The sequence below is a fragment of the Lissotriton vulgaris genome, chromosome 10 (genome assembly GCF_964263255.1).
Source record: "Lissotriton vulgaris chromosome 10, aLisVul1.2, whole genome shotgun sequence".
NCBI classification, from domain to species: domain Eukaryota; kingdom Metazoa; phylum Chordata; class Amphibia; order Caudata; family Salamandridae; genus Lissotriton; species Lissotriton vulgaris.
In genome coordinates, this window is record NC_141698.1 from 421877591 (window position 1) to 421895228 (window position 17638).

The 17638-nt window shown below is 42.1% G+C and overlaps 1 protein-coding gene across 7 annotated transcripts in view; it reads left to right on the forward strand.

The window, feature by feature from the left end:
* The window catches only part of LOC147685342 (uncharacterized), an 873295-nt gene that overhangs the window by 719354 nt on the left and 136303 nt on the right, over nt 1-17638 (forward strand). For 5 of the 7 annotated variants that reach the window (XM_086939630.1, XM_086939627.1, XM_086939624.1 and 2 more), the window contains one exon: nt 11121-11509. In XM_086939630.1, coding sequence (XP_086795756.1) covers nt 11121-11226 — 106 coding nt within the window. In that variant the 3' untranslated portion in view covers nt 11227-11509. Of the gene's footprint in view, nt 1-11120; nt 11510-16409; nt 16914-17638 lie in introns of those variants that run through there. The other 2 variants (XM_086939625.1, XM_086939626.1) reach the window with 2 other exon arrangements.

Here is a 17638-nt window from a genome sequence, read left to right on the forward strand (position 1 = left end):
CGTCCACTCACCCACACATGCGCAGTAAGCGCTAGCAGAATGAAGCTCCTCAGCCCCACTCCAATATGGCGCCCACCCCGGGAACCAAGCCCGCCAAGCGGCGGTGGGGGGCACAATTTACGGTGCGTGTGAGAGGGCAAATTGTAAACTACCCCACAGCCTGCGCGCACACCAACCAATTTGCAGCTAGAGAAAAGTTAAAAACGCGGTAAAAACACGCAGCGCGCCTCTGCAGCACAGCGCTGCACGCACACCAACCAATTTGCAGCTAGAGAAAAGTTAAAAACGCGGTAAAAACACGCAGCGCGCCTCTGCAGCACAGCGCTCGCTACCTTGTCAGCTGGGAACGCCGAGGGACTCGCCTTTAGTAGGCGTCCACTCACCCATACATGCGCAGTAAGCGCTAGCAGAATGAAGCTCCTCAGCCCCACTCCAATATGGCGCCCACCCCGGGAACCAAGCCCGCCAAGCGGCGGTGGGGGGCACAATTTACGGTGCGTGTGAGAGGGCAAATTTTAAACTACCCCACAGCCTGCGCGCACACCAACCAATTTGCAGCTAGAGAAAAGTTAAAAACGCGGTAAAAACACGCACCGCGCCTCTGCAGCACAGCGCTCGCTACCTAGTACCCCGATGAAAGCTGCGCCACAGATCTACCATACCCAGCTCCCCGTGCCTAGCCATCCCCCCATTGGAGAGGCTACCCGCCTGTGTGGTGCACTGCGCTGATCTGTCCATGGTGTTATCTAGTACTAGGTTAAGGTCTTACCAGAATCTGTCTGTCCGTGGAGGTTGCCACTTTGCTTAGCGCTAGGTGAAAGAACTTTTCCTGCCCCTCGTTGGGAGCATAGACCGAGCAAACCGTAAATTCAGACCCACCCAAGGAAAAACGGTAGGATAGCAGCCTCCCCCTTATCTCCGCTCCTTTCTGTAGTACCCTCCATCTGAAGCGCTGCAACACCAATATCGCGACCCCGGCTGTTTTACTCGGGCCGACAGGAAAAATTGCTGTGGAAAGCAACGTGCCTTCATCCTTGAGCAATCCTTTTGCAGTAAGTGCGTCTCCTGTAGGAGGCATATATCCGCCTTCGCGTGTTCTAAGTAAGAGTGGACTGCCTTGCGTTTGACTGGGTTATTGAGCCCCCTAACATTCAGGGAAATAATTTGCAGTTCAGTGGGTGGCATGACTCGTCCCTATCCATGACCTCTCAATACACCTGAGACCTACTATCGTCACGGTAAGGCTTCACCTGGGTTGCCCACTTTCTGGCCTGTAGCTGGACCCTTTGTATCCTCCTGCCAGCCTCTGGAAACTCGCGTCCTCATTCCTCAATGGATACTCTAGGACCTGGAACCCCTCCCGCCCCTCCATACAAACCCCATCCTCGTCCCTTCCCCCAGCCACTTCCCTCAATTCACACACCCACCCATACCTGTATCCGGGACCCCCCCACCCCTCTTCCCGCAACCAACCTGTCCCCTCCTTCCCCTCTCCCTTACCCCCTGCCCTCCGCCCTCCCTTCTCCCACCCCCGTGTCCACTTAACCATGAAATTGAATATAAAAAAATAGAGAACCAAACTATTGTCCATCCTCTCACAGATGATTGGTCGAAAGGTATTAATGGGGGACATCAAGTCCAGTCCTTCCTTCTCCCCCCCCCACCGCCGACCCCTCAAAGGGACCGAGTAGACCCCAAGCACACAAGGCTCTGAATGAGTGTTCATCCCGGCTGCTGGGAGGTTAAGTAAGTTGCTGCCGCTTCCACCGCCACCCTCTGACCATCTTCGAACTACTAAGATTTTAAACACAATTAATAGTAGTACATAAAACACCTTTTGCTTCAGGTATGGATCAGTGACAAACCATACAGAACATAATTTTCACATTGCAAATCGTTAATTTCATGAATATAAAAATCAATGTATAAGCAAAACGGTTTTGGGCGTCGATGTTTCGGTCCCTTGGTGGTCTATAAGATCCTCAGGACCATCATCAGGACGAGAAAGTTGCACATATATATATATATTCAAAAACAAAGGCAAAAACGCGGCACTCTTCTTTTCACGGCAGATTTATTTTTCAGGTCTCATGCAAAAGCTCCTACGCGTTTCGAACAAACGTTCTTGGTCACGGCAGTGTTCTACACAAGTCCCTCTTCTCTTTCCACATTTTATACTTTCTCACAGGATTTTACAAAGTGAGGAATTATGGGCCTTGTAGTTTTTCGCATTATGTGTATGTTTTACATTTCATATAAACATTTTACATTATAGAAGGGTATGCGTGTGGGTAAACTTTCACAGGAATGAAAACTTATCATCAATTGTACTTCTTGAATGAAGCATGCATTCAAATACAAAATTAATGGTTGATATTCTATTAGTGCTTCAAGTTTGGCACTTTATCATAGACAGTTCAACATATCTGGTATTATGTTGTTTGTTTGTCGGGCTGAGTGCCCTATGTCCCACACTTTAACCCAATACTTCATCACATAGGCCATATTTACAATTACTCTTTCACACAGAGTTTATATCAAAGTCGATACATGTCAGTTTAAGTCATTTTTCCTCTATAGATGCACATGCATTTCCTCATCTGCGTTCAGACCCCTCGGCTGTTTTGTTTTAAACTTGATTATAAGTTTTGACTCCAGTCGTCTCAATTTTTGCAGTCTATCACCCCCCCCCCTTTCCTGTGTGGGGATGGATGCTAGTCCCAAATACTTGATGTCTTGCCATGTTTTTCCTGTGTGTGTTTTCATATGTTTCGCCATGGCATATGTATTGTCATTGTTTTGTATTGCCCGAATATGTTCTAAAATTCTTTTCTTTAAAGGGCATTTAGTACTTCCTATGTACTCTTTTCCACAGTGACATCTTAGCATGTATACTACAAACGAGGACTCACAAGTTATTTTTGATTTTATCACGAACTCTTTTCCAGATGGGTCTGATAGAACCGTTGTGTTTTGTCCTATTTTACATGCTTTGCACGTCAAGCATTTTGTGAAGCCATTGCTCCTTTTTTGGAGCCAGTCTGCTGTTTTTTTCTGTGAAAAAAGGCTTTGTACCAAATGGTCCGAGAGATTTGGTGCTCTCCGATACGAAATTAAAGGGCCAGTTCCAATGTCAGTGCCTATATCTGGATCCTTCATTAATACATGCCAGTATTTTGCGAGAATTTTTTGAATTTTATAACTCTCTTTGTTATATGTAGCAATCATCCTTGGTCGTTCTTCCTTGTCTTGTGTTCGATTGCTTGTAGTTGGCTGTTCAATGTTTTCTGATTCAGTAGATATTCTTTCTTCCTTGTTCAGAGTTTCCAATCTTGTTTTTAATTTTGCCTTGTCTTCCCCTTTGGTTATATCCATTTGTTTGTAACCTCTTTCAAGGAAACGATTTCTTGTGTCTTTAAATTTCTTTTCCATTTCTTGTTCCGTTGAACATTTTCTCTTCATACGGAGAAATTCGCCGTATGGTATACTTTTCACCAATTTTTGGGGGTGAAAGCTCAGTCCGTGAAGGATACTGTTTCTTGCAGTCTTTTTTCTGTGGGTGGTTGTTTCGATTTTGTCATTCTGTACAAATACTTTGATATCCAGAAATTCTATTTCTTTTAGACTGATTTTATATGTGAACTTCAATCCTACATCATTCGTATTGAGAATGTCAAAGAAGGCTTCGAATTCTGTTATACTGCCTTTCCACAGGAGAAACAAATCGTCTATAAACCGCACCCAAAGTGCTACTTTTGCCATATATTGGTCGTTTTCTTCTCTCCAAGCTATGCTCCTCTCCCACCACCCCATCATGAGGTTCGCATAGCTTGGAGAGAAGGAAACTCCCATGGCCGTTCCACACTTTTGTTGATACATCTTTTGATTGAATAGAAACACGTTGTTATGCAAACATATCCTGATCATATCTATTAGCATTTTTGAATGATCACGTTCTGTTATAGATCTCTGTTTAAGGAAAAATTCTATGGCTCTGATTCCAATGTCATGGCTTATGGAGGTGTAAAGCGACACCACATCTATAGTTACTAGAGAGTAAGATGGATGCCAGTCTGTGTTCATAAGAATTTTTAGGAAATCCCCAGTATCTTTTATATAAGATGTTAAGGTAGGAACTATAGGAGCAATAAAATGATCCACGTAGTTTGCAATGTTTTCATACAAGCTTCCACAGCTGGATATTATAGGTCTTCCCGGAGGTTTGTTTAGTGTCTTGTGCACTTTAGGTAAAAAGTACATGGTAGGTGTAATTGGGCTCTCTACCATTAGATATTTCTTTTCATCTTCAGTTAATAGGCCTTTTTGTTTCCACATATCAAGTTTCTTTTCCAATTCTACTGTGAGTTCCGGAATTGGATTTTTCATTAACAGCTCATAGTTTTTCAATTCATTCAGTTGTCTTAAGGCTTCCTCTATATAATGTTGTTTCTCCATTATGATGATGTTTCCCCCCTTATCCGCGGGTTTGATTTCAATTGTGGTGTTGTTTTTTAGAGTTAGTATGGCTGCTCTTTCCTTTTTTTATAGATTTTCCTTTTTGGAGGAATGGTTGTATGTCATTTTTTCTATGTCACCCGTTACAAGATCATAGAATAGGTCAATTTTGTTGCCTGGATGGAGAATAGGGTAAAATTTCGATTTTGCTTTGAAAGGAGTTTTTATGTTTTTGTCGGTCACTATTTTCATTTCCTCAAGTATTTGCGTGTCTGTTATCTGGGATCCGGTAACTTCATTTGCCTGTTCGTATGCAATTCGAAGATGGGGGACATCCTCAATGTTTTGATCATTACTTGTGATTGTTTGTTCTTGATTTGCGATTGTTGTATCTGCATTTTGAATGTTTTGATCAGATGTTTTCTCTTTTGGTGTTTTGCTGAAAAACTTTTTTAATTTAAGTTTTCTCACATATTTATATATATGTCTATTTTTGTATCCACTTCGTCATGATGGGTTTCAGGGCAGAAGGATAAACCCTTATTAAGTAGACTTATTTCCTCTTTTGAAAGGTTGTATCTGGACAGATTTGTTACCAGATTCGGTGATGTTTTCATCTTTAGACCTAACTTCTCACTGGTCTGGATCTCAGATTGTATCTGCTTCCTGTGTTTTTGACTTCTTCTGGTTTTGCGTTTTGTCTTCCTGAGAAATAGGCACCCCTTCCTCTTGCTCTTTGTCGTGGAAATCCTCGTCCGCGTCCACTTGGATTGTAACGGGGTATTTGCTGTTCGTGGTACAATAGTTCCAACTCCTCTAAAAAAGAGAACCTACGTATACCAGGTGCTCTCTGTTCTCCATCACTTATTTCTGACTCTGATCCACTTGTTAATTGATTTGTTCCCTTCTTCGTATCATCCCATTGTTTTTTTACTGAGTCAAATTTTCGTGCAAAAGTTAATATTGTTCCAAATTTGTAATCATCTTCATCACGATGAAATTTGCGTTCCTTTCTTTTTTGAACCTCGTCGTCGTGTTTGTCCAAATTTTTGTTCATCTCCATTCTCATTTTCTTTGTTATGGCATTATCTTCCTTTAATGCCGTTATTTCTTTTTCAGTATCAGTTATTTTTGTCAGTAACTCTTCTGCTTCTTTCTTAGCATATTTGATAATTATCAACATCATTCTCTTTGAGCAGTCCATATTATTATTGCCCCATTCCTCCAACATCTCGGGCTTAGTGTCTGGGTGGTTGGGGAGAGTAAATATACGGAGACCCTCTAGGTACCATATTGCACTCTACATATTTTTCTAGGGTCAGTATCTCCCATCCCCTCGATATTTCTTTTCTCATTAACTTTTCCAGTTTTATAAACAGTTGTTTTATAGTGGTGCTACTCTGTTGTGGTGTTTTATCACCACCTCCTTCAGCGCCTGCTGGTTTGGTGTTGTCGCTGCGTTGGAACATGGTTTCCGCTTTTGCTATCCTCCGTGTTGTTCTCTCTTCCATATTGGTAATTTCTTCACACATGTAATTATTGACTTTGTTTAGACCTCTGCGTGATCGTAGTACAAGGTATATTGTGGCAAGAAATATTAGGAACACTGGGTTCAAAAGTCTTTAGGATTCTGGATTTTTTTTGTTTCCCGTTTTGCGCGACCTTTCATACCAGATATGTTGAACTGTCTATGATAAAGTGCCTAACTTGAAGCACTAATAGAATATCAACCATTAATTTTGTATTTGAATGCATGCTTCATTCAAGAAGTACAATTGATGATAAGTTTTCATTCCTGTGAAAGTTTACCCACACGCATACCCTTCTATAATGTAAAATGTTTATATGAAATGTAAAACATACACATAATGCGAAAAACTACAAGGCCCATAATTCCTCACTTTGTAAAATCCTGTGAGAAAGTATAAAATGTGGAAAGAGAAGAGGGACTTGTGTAGAACACTGCCGTGACCAAGAACGTTTGTTTGAAACGCGTAGGAGCTTTTGCATGAGACCTGAAAAATAAATCTGCCGTGAAAAGAAGAGTGCCGCGTTTTTGCCTTTGTTTTTGAATTACTTGGAGACACGCTCCCGGTCTCTACACGCGGGCACCAACGTAAGCAGTTCCCTCTGCTACGGGAACAATTAGGAAGAATATATATATATATATATATATATATATATATATATTTCAAAAGACTTCCAGCCGGAAGTGCTGCAATGTAAGAAGGGTATGAAAAACCCACAATAGGTGTTCTGAATATATCACACCATGTAGTAGCACCAGGTATCCTATTTTAAAGAAAAATGCTCTTCAAACATGCGTACCAATCACTTCTATGTGAAAACCCACGACGTTGGCTCCACCAACACCCGACTTCAAATGAACGAGTACCGGCTCGGTCCTTTGAAGTAATTGTGTTGTAATTGTGTTTAAAATCCTAGTAGTATGGATGTTGCCATGTTGCAATCATAAGTGAAGAACAGAAAAGTGTTATTAAATTATAGTTACTTCCCATCCTAACAGAGATTTGGAGAGCAATCTTCGAGCCCGGAATGGAATAAGGCTGACCTTGGTAAATTTGTTGATCTACTTAAAACTTCCCCTCCCCCCACAGCTAATTCCATAGATACCCAAGCTTCAGCTCTTACGCATTGGCTGGAAACAGTCAGTAACACTGTAACCCCGCTTAAAGACATCAAGCTTAAGCGTCTCCGTGACGTGCAAAAGTGGTTCACCGAAGACCTTAAAGGCTTAAAGCTCGAACTTAGGCAGGCTGAGCGCCAGTGGCACCGAGGCTACACCGCGGACACAAAGTTGTGGTATACGTCTCTGCTTAAAGAATACAAGACAGCGATTTTATCTGCTAAAACTTCCTACTTCTCGCAAAAAATTGTCAACTCTGCCACTAAAACTAAAGACATCTTCTCCATTGTGGAGGAGCTGTCACATCCAGACAGGGTTACCATTAAACCTCTTCCTTCCCAAGCGCTCTGCGATTCCCTTAATCAGTTCTTTGTGGACAAGTTTGTCAATATTAAAAAGAGCATTTTTCTCGCTAGCTCCTCTTCCCCTCCTAGACCCGATCCCTCCCTGCTCTCTCCTAATCCGCAGCAAATCACCCTGATCCCCCCAATTTGGAGGATGAATTTTTAGCCTTCTTGTGCAAGGTCACTTCTGGGTCCCCCACTGACTGCTGTCCTCCTTTGATTCTCCGTGAGGCTTTCACAGCCTGTCCGCTCCCCCCTTTGGGACTTTTGAACGTGTCCCTGTCCTCTGGCCTGGTTCCCAGCTCTTTCAAGGTTGCCGAGGTCGTGCCCATCTTAAAAAAACCTACGGCGGACCCCACGGTCATGAGCAATTTTCACCCCATTTCCCTTCTCCCTTACCTCATTAAAGTGCTAGAGTCTCATGTTACTAATATGTTGAGCTCTTTCATCGAACACTCCCAATATCTCGACTCCCAACAGGCCGGTTTTAGACCCGCCCACTCTACGGAGTCAGTTACACTTTCAGTTATGGAGGAACTGCGGAGAGGGGCCGACTCCAACATCAGCCAGGTTTTGGTGCTCCTGGATCTGTCGGCCGCCTTTGACACGGTCGGCCATGATATTTTGGTCGACCGCGTCAGGGAGGCTGGCATCCGGGGTACCGTTCTGGATTGGGTTCGCTCCTTCTTGTCCAACCGCCATCAGGCGGTCCGGCTCTCTCAGTTTACTGCTGACAGGGTTGGCCTTACATGTGGCGTCCCACAGGGATCCTCCTTATCCTCTCTTCTTTTTAATTTATATTTGACTCCCCTTATCCGGTCGTACGCGGCAATCATGTCACCGCGTTCAATTACGCAGATGACATCCAGTTGATTTTTAATATTGATGGTCCTGCAGAGTCCATTCTTAACTTCCAGATGACCCTCTGCCACATCAGCGACTGGATGGGGGTTAATCACCTCAAGCTCAACCCCGACAAGACAGAATTGGTGCTTGTCGGGGGAGCTACTAATCCATGGAAATCTAACTTTTGGCCTGCGAGCTTAGGTCTCCCCCGAGCCCTGTCAACTCAGCAATAAGTCTGGGAGTGATCGTCAGTAATGATCTCACGATGAAGCCCCAGATCAATGCTGTAGTCTCGTCGAGCTTCTTCCAGCTCCGCAAAATTCGGAAGATTGCCCGCTTTTTGACCACTGAGGCCCGCGCCATGGTCCTGCTAGCTTTAGTCATCTCAAGGATTGACTATGCCAATTCTTTATACGCAGGCATCCCGTCCTATTTATTGAAGAGGCTGCAGCTCGTTCAGAACCAGGCCGCATGGCTCATTTACCATCAACCTAGGCACCAACATGCGAGCCCTCTGTTAAAATCTGTTAAAATCCTTCCATTGGCTCCCTGTGTCCGAACTGTGTAAATTTAAGCTAGGCTGTACCATCTTTAAGTCTCTCGCTGGCACAAGTCCCCTCTTTATTTCTTCACTATTACACTCTTATGTTCCCACTCGTAATCTTCGTTCCGCCCACCTGGCCCTACTCAAGGTCCCGGTGTTTAAATGCAAGAAACATGGTGGTCTAAGATTTTCATTTCTTGCTCCTTCCTTTTGGAATTCACTCCCTTTAAGTGTTAGAACTGCCTCTCCCTATGCACGTTTCAGGTCCCTTCTCAAAACTCACTTGTTCTGTAATGCTTACCACTAATTCCCTTGCTTTGCGGTTTGTCTTTTCCCCTGTTGCTCGAGTGCCAAGAAATCGCTAGGTGTTAGTTGTGCTTTAGAAGTAATTTTTACATTACATTACATTACATTACATTAATATATCTGTTGCATTTGTGAACATTTCCCTGCATTTATGGATTTATGATCACTGATGTGACATTTTTGAATTGCAATTATTCTCAAACAATTCCTTTGGGGGCAATATATGCTTTTGTTATTTACGGTACCCAGTCCCTCTGGGATTATTGGGTTGCTCTATTGTGTGTAACACTTTTAGACAGAAGGCATTTTCTTGTTTAACCATTCTGTGTGGCTTTGTTGTTTGTATACTGATTGTCTGATTTTGGAGTGACAGAAGCTGGGGATGTGCATTCACTGTAAACAGCCACAAGGGTGAGGTGTTTCCTGTCTTTCCTGGGTGACTCATAGCTGGGGTGAATAGGCCTTGGCTGCATTTAGAGTATTGGGAGGATTTTACTTGCACCTGAATAGGCTGTGTCTTATTTGCAAAATGCTATCTCCAACTCCTGTGGTCAGGCTGCACCCGAGAGGACAGAACAGGTTTGGACTGGGCTCAGAGACCCTTCCCACAAAGAGAACAAAGAGAAAACGGGGTATGAGTATTTGACCTTAAACCCTAAAGAATTAGATCACTTCTGGACTCAAGAGGAACCTCTGCCACAGGAAAGAGCTGGAGAGCTGTTAAGAAGAGTACTGCCCCTCTGCTGTGTGTGCTTTGCTGGGTTGGCCTGCAGTTGCAGCTTCTGCCAAGGAGAGGACAAAGACTGGAGCTTTTCTGTGAACCTGCTTGAAGAAGAATCTCCAAGGGCCTGTGTGTGCTGGTCTCCTGTTCTGAAGTCTCAGGGACACAAAAACTTCACCTGCAACGAACTGACCAGCACCTGGACTCCTCCGCAGACTCCTGTATTCAAAAAGGTGCCAATTCCAATTCCTTGGTCCTGAGAATTGTGTTGTTGGTGATGCAAAGCCAGAAAACACCACCAGGGATGCTACAAGTGACACCACGACCTGCACGAAGGCCAGGGGCAACACTCGTGAAGTGCACAACGTACTCCCCACCTGCCTCACAGTGCCGACGCTTGCTGATGCCTGCAGTTATCAGCCTTCTCAACATCAGCACTCGCACCGACGCCATCACCACCAGTGCCTGTATCCTGTCATCGCAGAACCGATAACTGACAAGGGTGAATTCAAGAACTTCCCTTAATTTCCCTTGCATGGATTTAACACCTTGCCTTCTCATGGACTCGACGCCTCACCTCCCTCATGGCAGCTAGGGAACCGGCTTCGCCTCGCCACTGATGCCTCATTTATACTGTGCATCGTCCATAGACTTTGTTTTTTTTAATACTGTTGTTTGGGACCCCCTGTGACACCATGCAGTTCTCACCGTACTTTGGTTTTATGCCTCTCATGACATCATAAGTGCCCAAGATGGAGATATTTATTTCTACAAGCGTTATTCTTTAAACAACTGTTCTAAAAGTCATATTTTTATACATGTATGTTGGATTTTTGTTGTTTTGGTCTTGTCTAGTTTAGATAAAGGTGCTTTATTTTTATAAACTGGTGTGGTGTCCATTTGTGGAGTTTGCACTGTGTTGCTGTGAGTTTGGGTACAAATACTTTATACATTGCCTTTGAGTTAAGCCTGGCTGCCTGTGCCAAGCTACAACGGGGGGCAGGGGGTATCTAAAGTGTGTGACCCCCTTACCCTGACTAGAAGCAGTAGTCCCTACTTGGACAAAGGTGCATTCCTCTGCCAACTAGAGACCCCCATTTCTAACAGCTACACTGTGGTGAATCAAGGTCCATAGACTCAGAAAATGATTTTAACTTGATTGAATGGTGTTGTTCTGTAATGGTGCACATAGAAACTTAAAACAATGAAAAGATTTGTGTTTGAACATTTTTGACATTTACTCTCTTTCTATTCCAGATTCTGGCTTTGCTGCTTCATACCCTTTTTGGTTCCAGCCTGCCAAGATGTAGACCATTATTGTCCTAATTGCAGAAATCTGGTTGCCAAATACAGTCGTTTGTAATAACAAAAAAATTAGCATCGTACTTTAAAGGTAAACAATAAATTACAATGTCGCACTATGCTGGGAAGTGTTGTATATTATCTAATGCTTCTGTTAAAAATGGTCCACTGCTTCAAAAGTATATATTTCCTTGCTGTTGAATCAATAGATAAAGTGGAAAAAAGTCCAGAAATGTTTTTTCGAATAACTTTCAGTCACAGCAAATTCCTCGAAAGACCACGCCAGAAATATGCATATGTAATAAAATAACTAATAAACTTTCTTTACTCTTTATCATGTCAAACTAATCGCTTCCTGTGACTTATTGATGCACACACGTACTCATATTTAAATCTACTGCACCTAGATGTAAATCTACACTTTTTATACTAGTCACCATTTTCAACTGTAGAGTGATATATAATTATTTACTTACATTCTTCTACCGCCACAGTTCAATACCACCAGTAATGTTTTACACACAGGTTAAGATTTCCACCACCATGGTGGTTTTCTCCCTACCAGAAATCATAGAGCAATGTGTTCAAGTTTATTATTGTTAAAAAAGTTATATCTGTTTTAATGCACAAATATATTTGAATTACTTTTAAATATGTGATAATAACATAATATGTATTAAATAATTAATTTATATGATTTATGAATCTCTCTTAAATATTATTAAAAACAACTTGAAAGCATTTTTATTTTTATTTAATGTATATTAGGTGTTTTTCAAAAGTTATGTGTTGAATTAATTAAAATTATTTTAATATTTTAAACATAAGTTTAAAACTTTAACTTTATTTTATTTTCACAATGCTAAATTAAGTTTATTATAGTCTATAGTAATAACATAATTACTTAATCCCTATAGAATATATATGTATATATATATATATATATATATATATATATATATATATATATATATATATATATATATATATATATACTTTAAAAATCAGTTCACTGCGAACAGATTGCCCGGACACCTTTTCTGTGCAATTCAATAGAGATTTATTGGCAAAAACAACGCGTTTCGGCGGTTAAGCCTTGATCACGCTTACCATCTCGCCACAAAAATGCCTTTTAAATCCACAAACAAACAAATGTAAACATAAACAAGGGACTACTATGCAGGTCCACCAAGAGTATAGGTGAATGTGTCTGCCATCTTAGCATATCATTAGAGGCAGTTTAAATCGACATTGTGACACAAACACAGATTGTGAAGAACCAAATAAAGCATCATATTCTTTTAAAATAAAAGGATATTCAACAGTGTCAGCTCTATAATAAACATTAGTAAAAGGCACGATGCCCCAGTGGGCAGTTACAAAATATAAATATAAATGTCAAGGTTCTCCTCGCCCTCGATTTTTGAAGTCTATAATTCGGGACTGCCGGTGCCCTGCTCGGACCGCCCGCTGACAGCGCTCCTTAACTACTGGCATTCGTGAAAAGAAAGTTTGTTTACGGGAGTGTTGACCCCTGTTCCGGCTAGGTGAGAGTCACGAACGCTAATCCGTTCGGTGTGCATTGACGCACTTCCCGCCGCTGACTGCGGCGCTCACACGGTATTGCTGACTTCACCTGATACGGAGGCAAACCCTGACGCCCAGCGTGGAACCCGACTTCTCCTTGAGGTGAGCGGTGCACTGCTGCCCGTCCAGCGAGCCCTGTGTGCGCGTTTCAGCGCAGAGCAGCAGCGTTTCAGGACGCGCACATCTCGGACGAGTCAGAGGATCTACGGAGCCAGAACACGGCAGGGAGCTGGTTGGAATTGCGAGTAGGCGTGCTCGCTTACCGGCATTTTCTGTGCATTGGAAATTGTTCCGAGTACCATTATGCTGGCAAATGCTCTCGAGTCTCGCAGAAAGCAGACTGCAGACGAGCAATTTTTTGCCCAAGATGTAACCGGTAATGTAACGGTCAACAGCACAGTGTGCATTACAGAAGAAATCAAAACCCAAACGATGTTCAATACCCTTGAGAAACTGTACAAAAAGGAGCGAAATAAATGGTGGGAGGCAGAAAGTCTGCAACGCTACATTGATGTGAAAAGAGTTCCTCGAGGATTGAGGATATTTACAACCCCACCTATGAGGATCCAGACTTTGAAATGCTTGAAGAATGGTCTAACAATTCCGCATCCTGTTCATTAACTATAATGCGGATTTTGGTTAAGTATGCCATCAAAGACAGAGCCAAAATGTTGGCGGAAATCGACAAGATAACTGAAGAACTGAATACCCTGGTAACAAAGGAGACACTGGAGGAATTCGTAAAAAATCTGACTGTCAAGATGGATAAACTTGAAATGGAGATAACGGCGAAAAAGCAAAGAAAATTCCTGAGGGATTTTAAAGATTATCAGTCTGGTCGTACTCTAACATTCCATAGAAAATATCACCACCTCTTTGATAAAAACAAAGGAGGAGCCAAGATCAAGCAACCCTCACTGCCTGTGGTGGAGATAATTGAAAGCGACATATCAGACGACAACTTATCTGATGCCTCAATGTCTGCCCTCAACCAAGAGTTCACACCGGATCCTCAAAGAATACAGAAGAATTTTTTGTTACAGTTTCAAATGATCAATCAAACAAGGACAGAAGGCCAGGAACAGGCCGCCCAAAGGGGCAGAGGCAGAGGAAACAGAGGAAGAACGAGAGGAACCGCAAAGCAAAAGCAAGGCGCAAGAAACGTGGAGAGGGCCCCCATGGGAGTGGAAACACCGGGCAGCAAACAACAGAAAACACAATGACTGTGATCAATCTCTCTCAGCGTCCACTGTCCAGAGATGAGCGGGATGTTCTCTCTCTGGGACTTTCCTTTTGCCCAACCATCAACATGAATTTTGCACTCACCAGAATTGACCTGTTCCTCTTCTCGAGGAAGCTGAAACTCAAGAAGTGGTTTAATACCAGACCTGAGAGAGACAAGACGGACAAAGTACGGGACACTGTGAGTAATTTGAATATTGAGGACATAATGATGGGGAATATGTTACTCAATGATACTCAAGATGCTGAAGAGAATCCTAATTGGGAGGAATGGGGGACTAATACTGATGTTAATCCAGGGAGTGATTTTAAACCCAAGTCAACCTTTTTGCCCAATGTTCAATGTGAAGCTATTGATCTCTTTGAGAAAGGTCTCCTAGCAGACTTGAAAAAACTCAGACCCCAAAAAAAACCTTTTAGTCGGAAGAACTTAACACAAGCGCAAATTCAAGCGATTGACAATCTTAAAGCAGATGAGGATATTGTCATTCGCCAATCCGATAAGGGGGGCAATGTGGTAGTTCTAGATAAAAAGAAATACCTAGCAGAGGGCAGCCGCCAACTACAAGATACCTCATGCTATGCTAAATCGGATATGGCTGAGGTATTGCATTCCAATGTAACCTATAGAGAAATGCTAGTGGAATGGAGAGAAAAGAGCCTACTTGAATGGGAAGAATTTTACTATCTTTACTGCCCATATCCTCGGATCCCAGTTCTCTACCTTCTGCCTAAGCACCACAAGAACCGGTCAGACCCCCCAGGAAGAACCATTGTGTCTTCTATGGGATCACTATTAGAAAATACGTCAAGGTTCATTGACTATTTTCTAAGACCGTATGTTCTGTCACTACCATCCTATCTAAGAGACAGTACCCACTTTCTGACAAGTATCAATGGCATATATTGGGAGGACAATTTCATTCTGATCACCCTGGACGTTGGTAGCTTGTATACCAGCATCAAGCACCAACTAGGATTGAATGCCATAAAATACTTTTTCAAGGCCCGTTCCATCTCTATGGTCGATCATTCCAATATGAACATTGGGATGATTGAATTTTGCCTGAAAAACTATTTTTTTGTTTTTGATGGGGGCATTTACAGACAGTCACAAGGCACCGCGATGGGTACCTGCTTCGCCCCCAGCTACGCAAACCTTTTCATGGGCTGGTGGGAGGAGCAGGTAGCCGCACGCATGGAGGAGTTCGACACTAAGGTTGCCCTGTGGCTGCGCTATATCGACAACATCTTTATCATTTGGAATGGCTCGGAACAAACTGCCATTGATTTTGTCAGGAAACTCAATGATAATGATTTAAATCTGGTCTTTACTGCCAATTATAGCAAAAAAGAGATTGAGTTTCTAGATATAGCTGTTAACATCAATGGTCCCATCATTGAAACTACATTACATCGTAAAAAAACGGCAGGCAACAGCATACTAAGGGCTGATAGTTCACACCCCCGTAAACTGATACAAAGCATCCCCTATGGGAAACTACTGAGGGCCAAACGTAACTGCAACACCACTGAATCCTTTGAAATAGAGAAACAGGTAATGTGTGGCAGATTTACTGAACGTGGTTATAGCAGTAAAACCATCTTGACTGCATGTGAGAGGGTGGAGAAGGTTGCAAGGAATGACTTACTCTACCCTGTGAGAGAACCAGACATCACCAATACTGTCAGGTTCATTACTACCTACTGTGGCCAAGCTACAGATATAAGGGACATATTCAACAAACACTGGCATGTGCTGTTGAATGACGAACATCTCAAACCTGACCTTGCTAGTAATCCTCAGGTTACGTTTAGAAAGAGCAGATCACTAAAATATGACCTTAGCCACAATCATGTCACACATACCAGGAACACTACTTCTTCTACCAGAATTGGATTCAAATGTTGTAATAAGTGCAAAGCGTGCAGAGGGAGTGTTAACTGTGAGAAATTGGTGGTTCCCCATACAGGGAAGGAATTTCATATAAGAAAACATCTGACTTGTGATACTACGTATTGTATATACATTTTGATATGTCCCTGCAATAAGTGGTATGTGGAGAGCAGTAAACACACAGCCAAGAAAATAATCTTGGAACATCTGCGAGCCATTAGAAATAAAACCAAGACATACCCTGTAGCTCGCCACTTCCAGACACACCACTATAGTGATGAAACCAAACTCCGCATGGTGGTGATTGACAATGTAGACCTGGGGATGAGAGGGGGTAATTGTGAACTTTCTCTGAGAAAACTTGAACCAACCTATATCATTGACTTCGAATGTATTGTACCCGTGGGACTCAATGTCAATGAAGAACTGGCAATACATCTTCATTAAGTACTATTTCAACTGGCATGATAGCTTGTCACTGCTGACTTTCAGTAATTTTAATCTTTTTCTCCTTGCAGGCACTCAGAAATTGTTGTGCAAACTATGTCTATTTTGTGTGAAGAACTTATTAGTGAGAAGGCACTGGATATCTTCAATATCATGCCCACTGGGGCGAGGAGAACTGTGATACCATTACATGACTCTCATTGCCACGCCCACTGGGGCGAGGAGAACCTTGACATTTATATTTATATTTTGTAACCGCCCACTGGGGCATCATGCCTTTTACTAATGTTTATTATAGAGCTGACACTGTTGAATATCCTTTTATTTTAAAAGAATATGATGCTTTATTTGGTTCTTCACAATCTGTGTTTGTGTCACAATGTCGATTTAAACTGCCTCTAATGATATGCTAAGATGGCTGACACATTCACCTATACTCTTGGTGGACCTGCATAGTAGTCCCTTGTTTATGTTTACATTTGTTTGTTTATGGATTTAAATGGCATTTTTGTGGCGAGATGGTAAGCGTGATCAAGGCTTAACCGCCGAAACGTGTTGTTGTTGCCAATAAATCTCTATTGAATTGCACAGAAAAGGTGTCCGGGCAATCTGTTCGCAGTGAACTGATTTTTTAAGTCTATAATTCGGGACTGCCGGTGCCCTGCTCGGACCGCCCGCTGACAGCGCTCCTTAACTACCGGCATTCGTGAAAAGATTATATATATATATATATATATATATATATATATATATATATATATATATATATATATATATATATATATATATATATATATATATAATATGTACACCCAACAAAATATATACGTTTCTATGCACACCAATATATATAATATATACACCCAACAAAACGGAGAATTCTGGAACACGCCAGAGCAATCGAAAATATGGATTTCTCGTACCCCGTGGTGAGGCACTTTGCCCAATATCACAATAGTGATAGGAATTTCCTGATATTTTACTGCATAGATTACATTCCAGCCAGTGTTCGCAGTGGAAACCGTGAACTGAGACTAAGTAGACTTGAGTCTAGATTTATCATAGACATGCAAACTGTGATCCCAAATGGTCTAAACACTGAGGAAGAGCTTACAATTCACTTAGACTGAAAAAGTTTATGATCAGGCATGAGGATTGGGGGTACTCTACTTAGCGATATCTGGTTAGAAGCATATTTGTTTACTGAATATTAATTGTCTGCATTGCATATAAACCCGCCTGCTGATCTATAAGAATGTTCTAAATATAACTATTTATGTTTAAAGGCATCCGCCAAGGA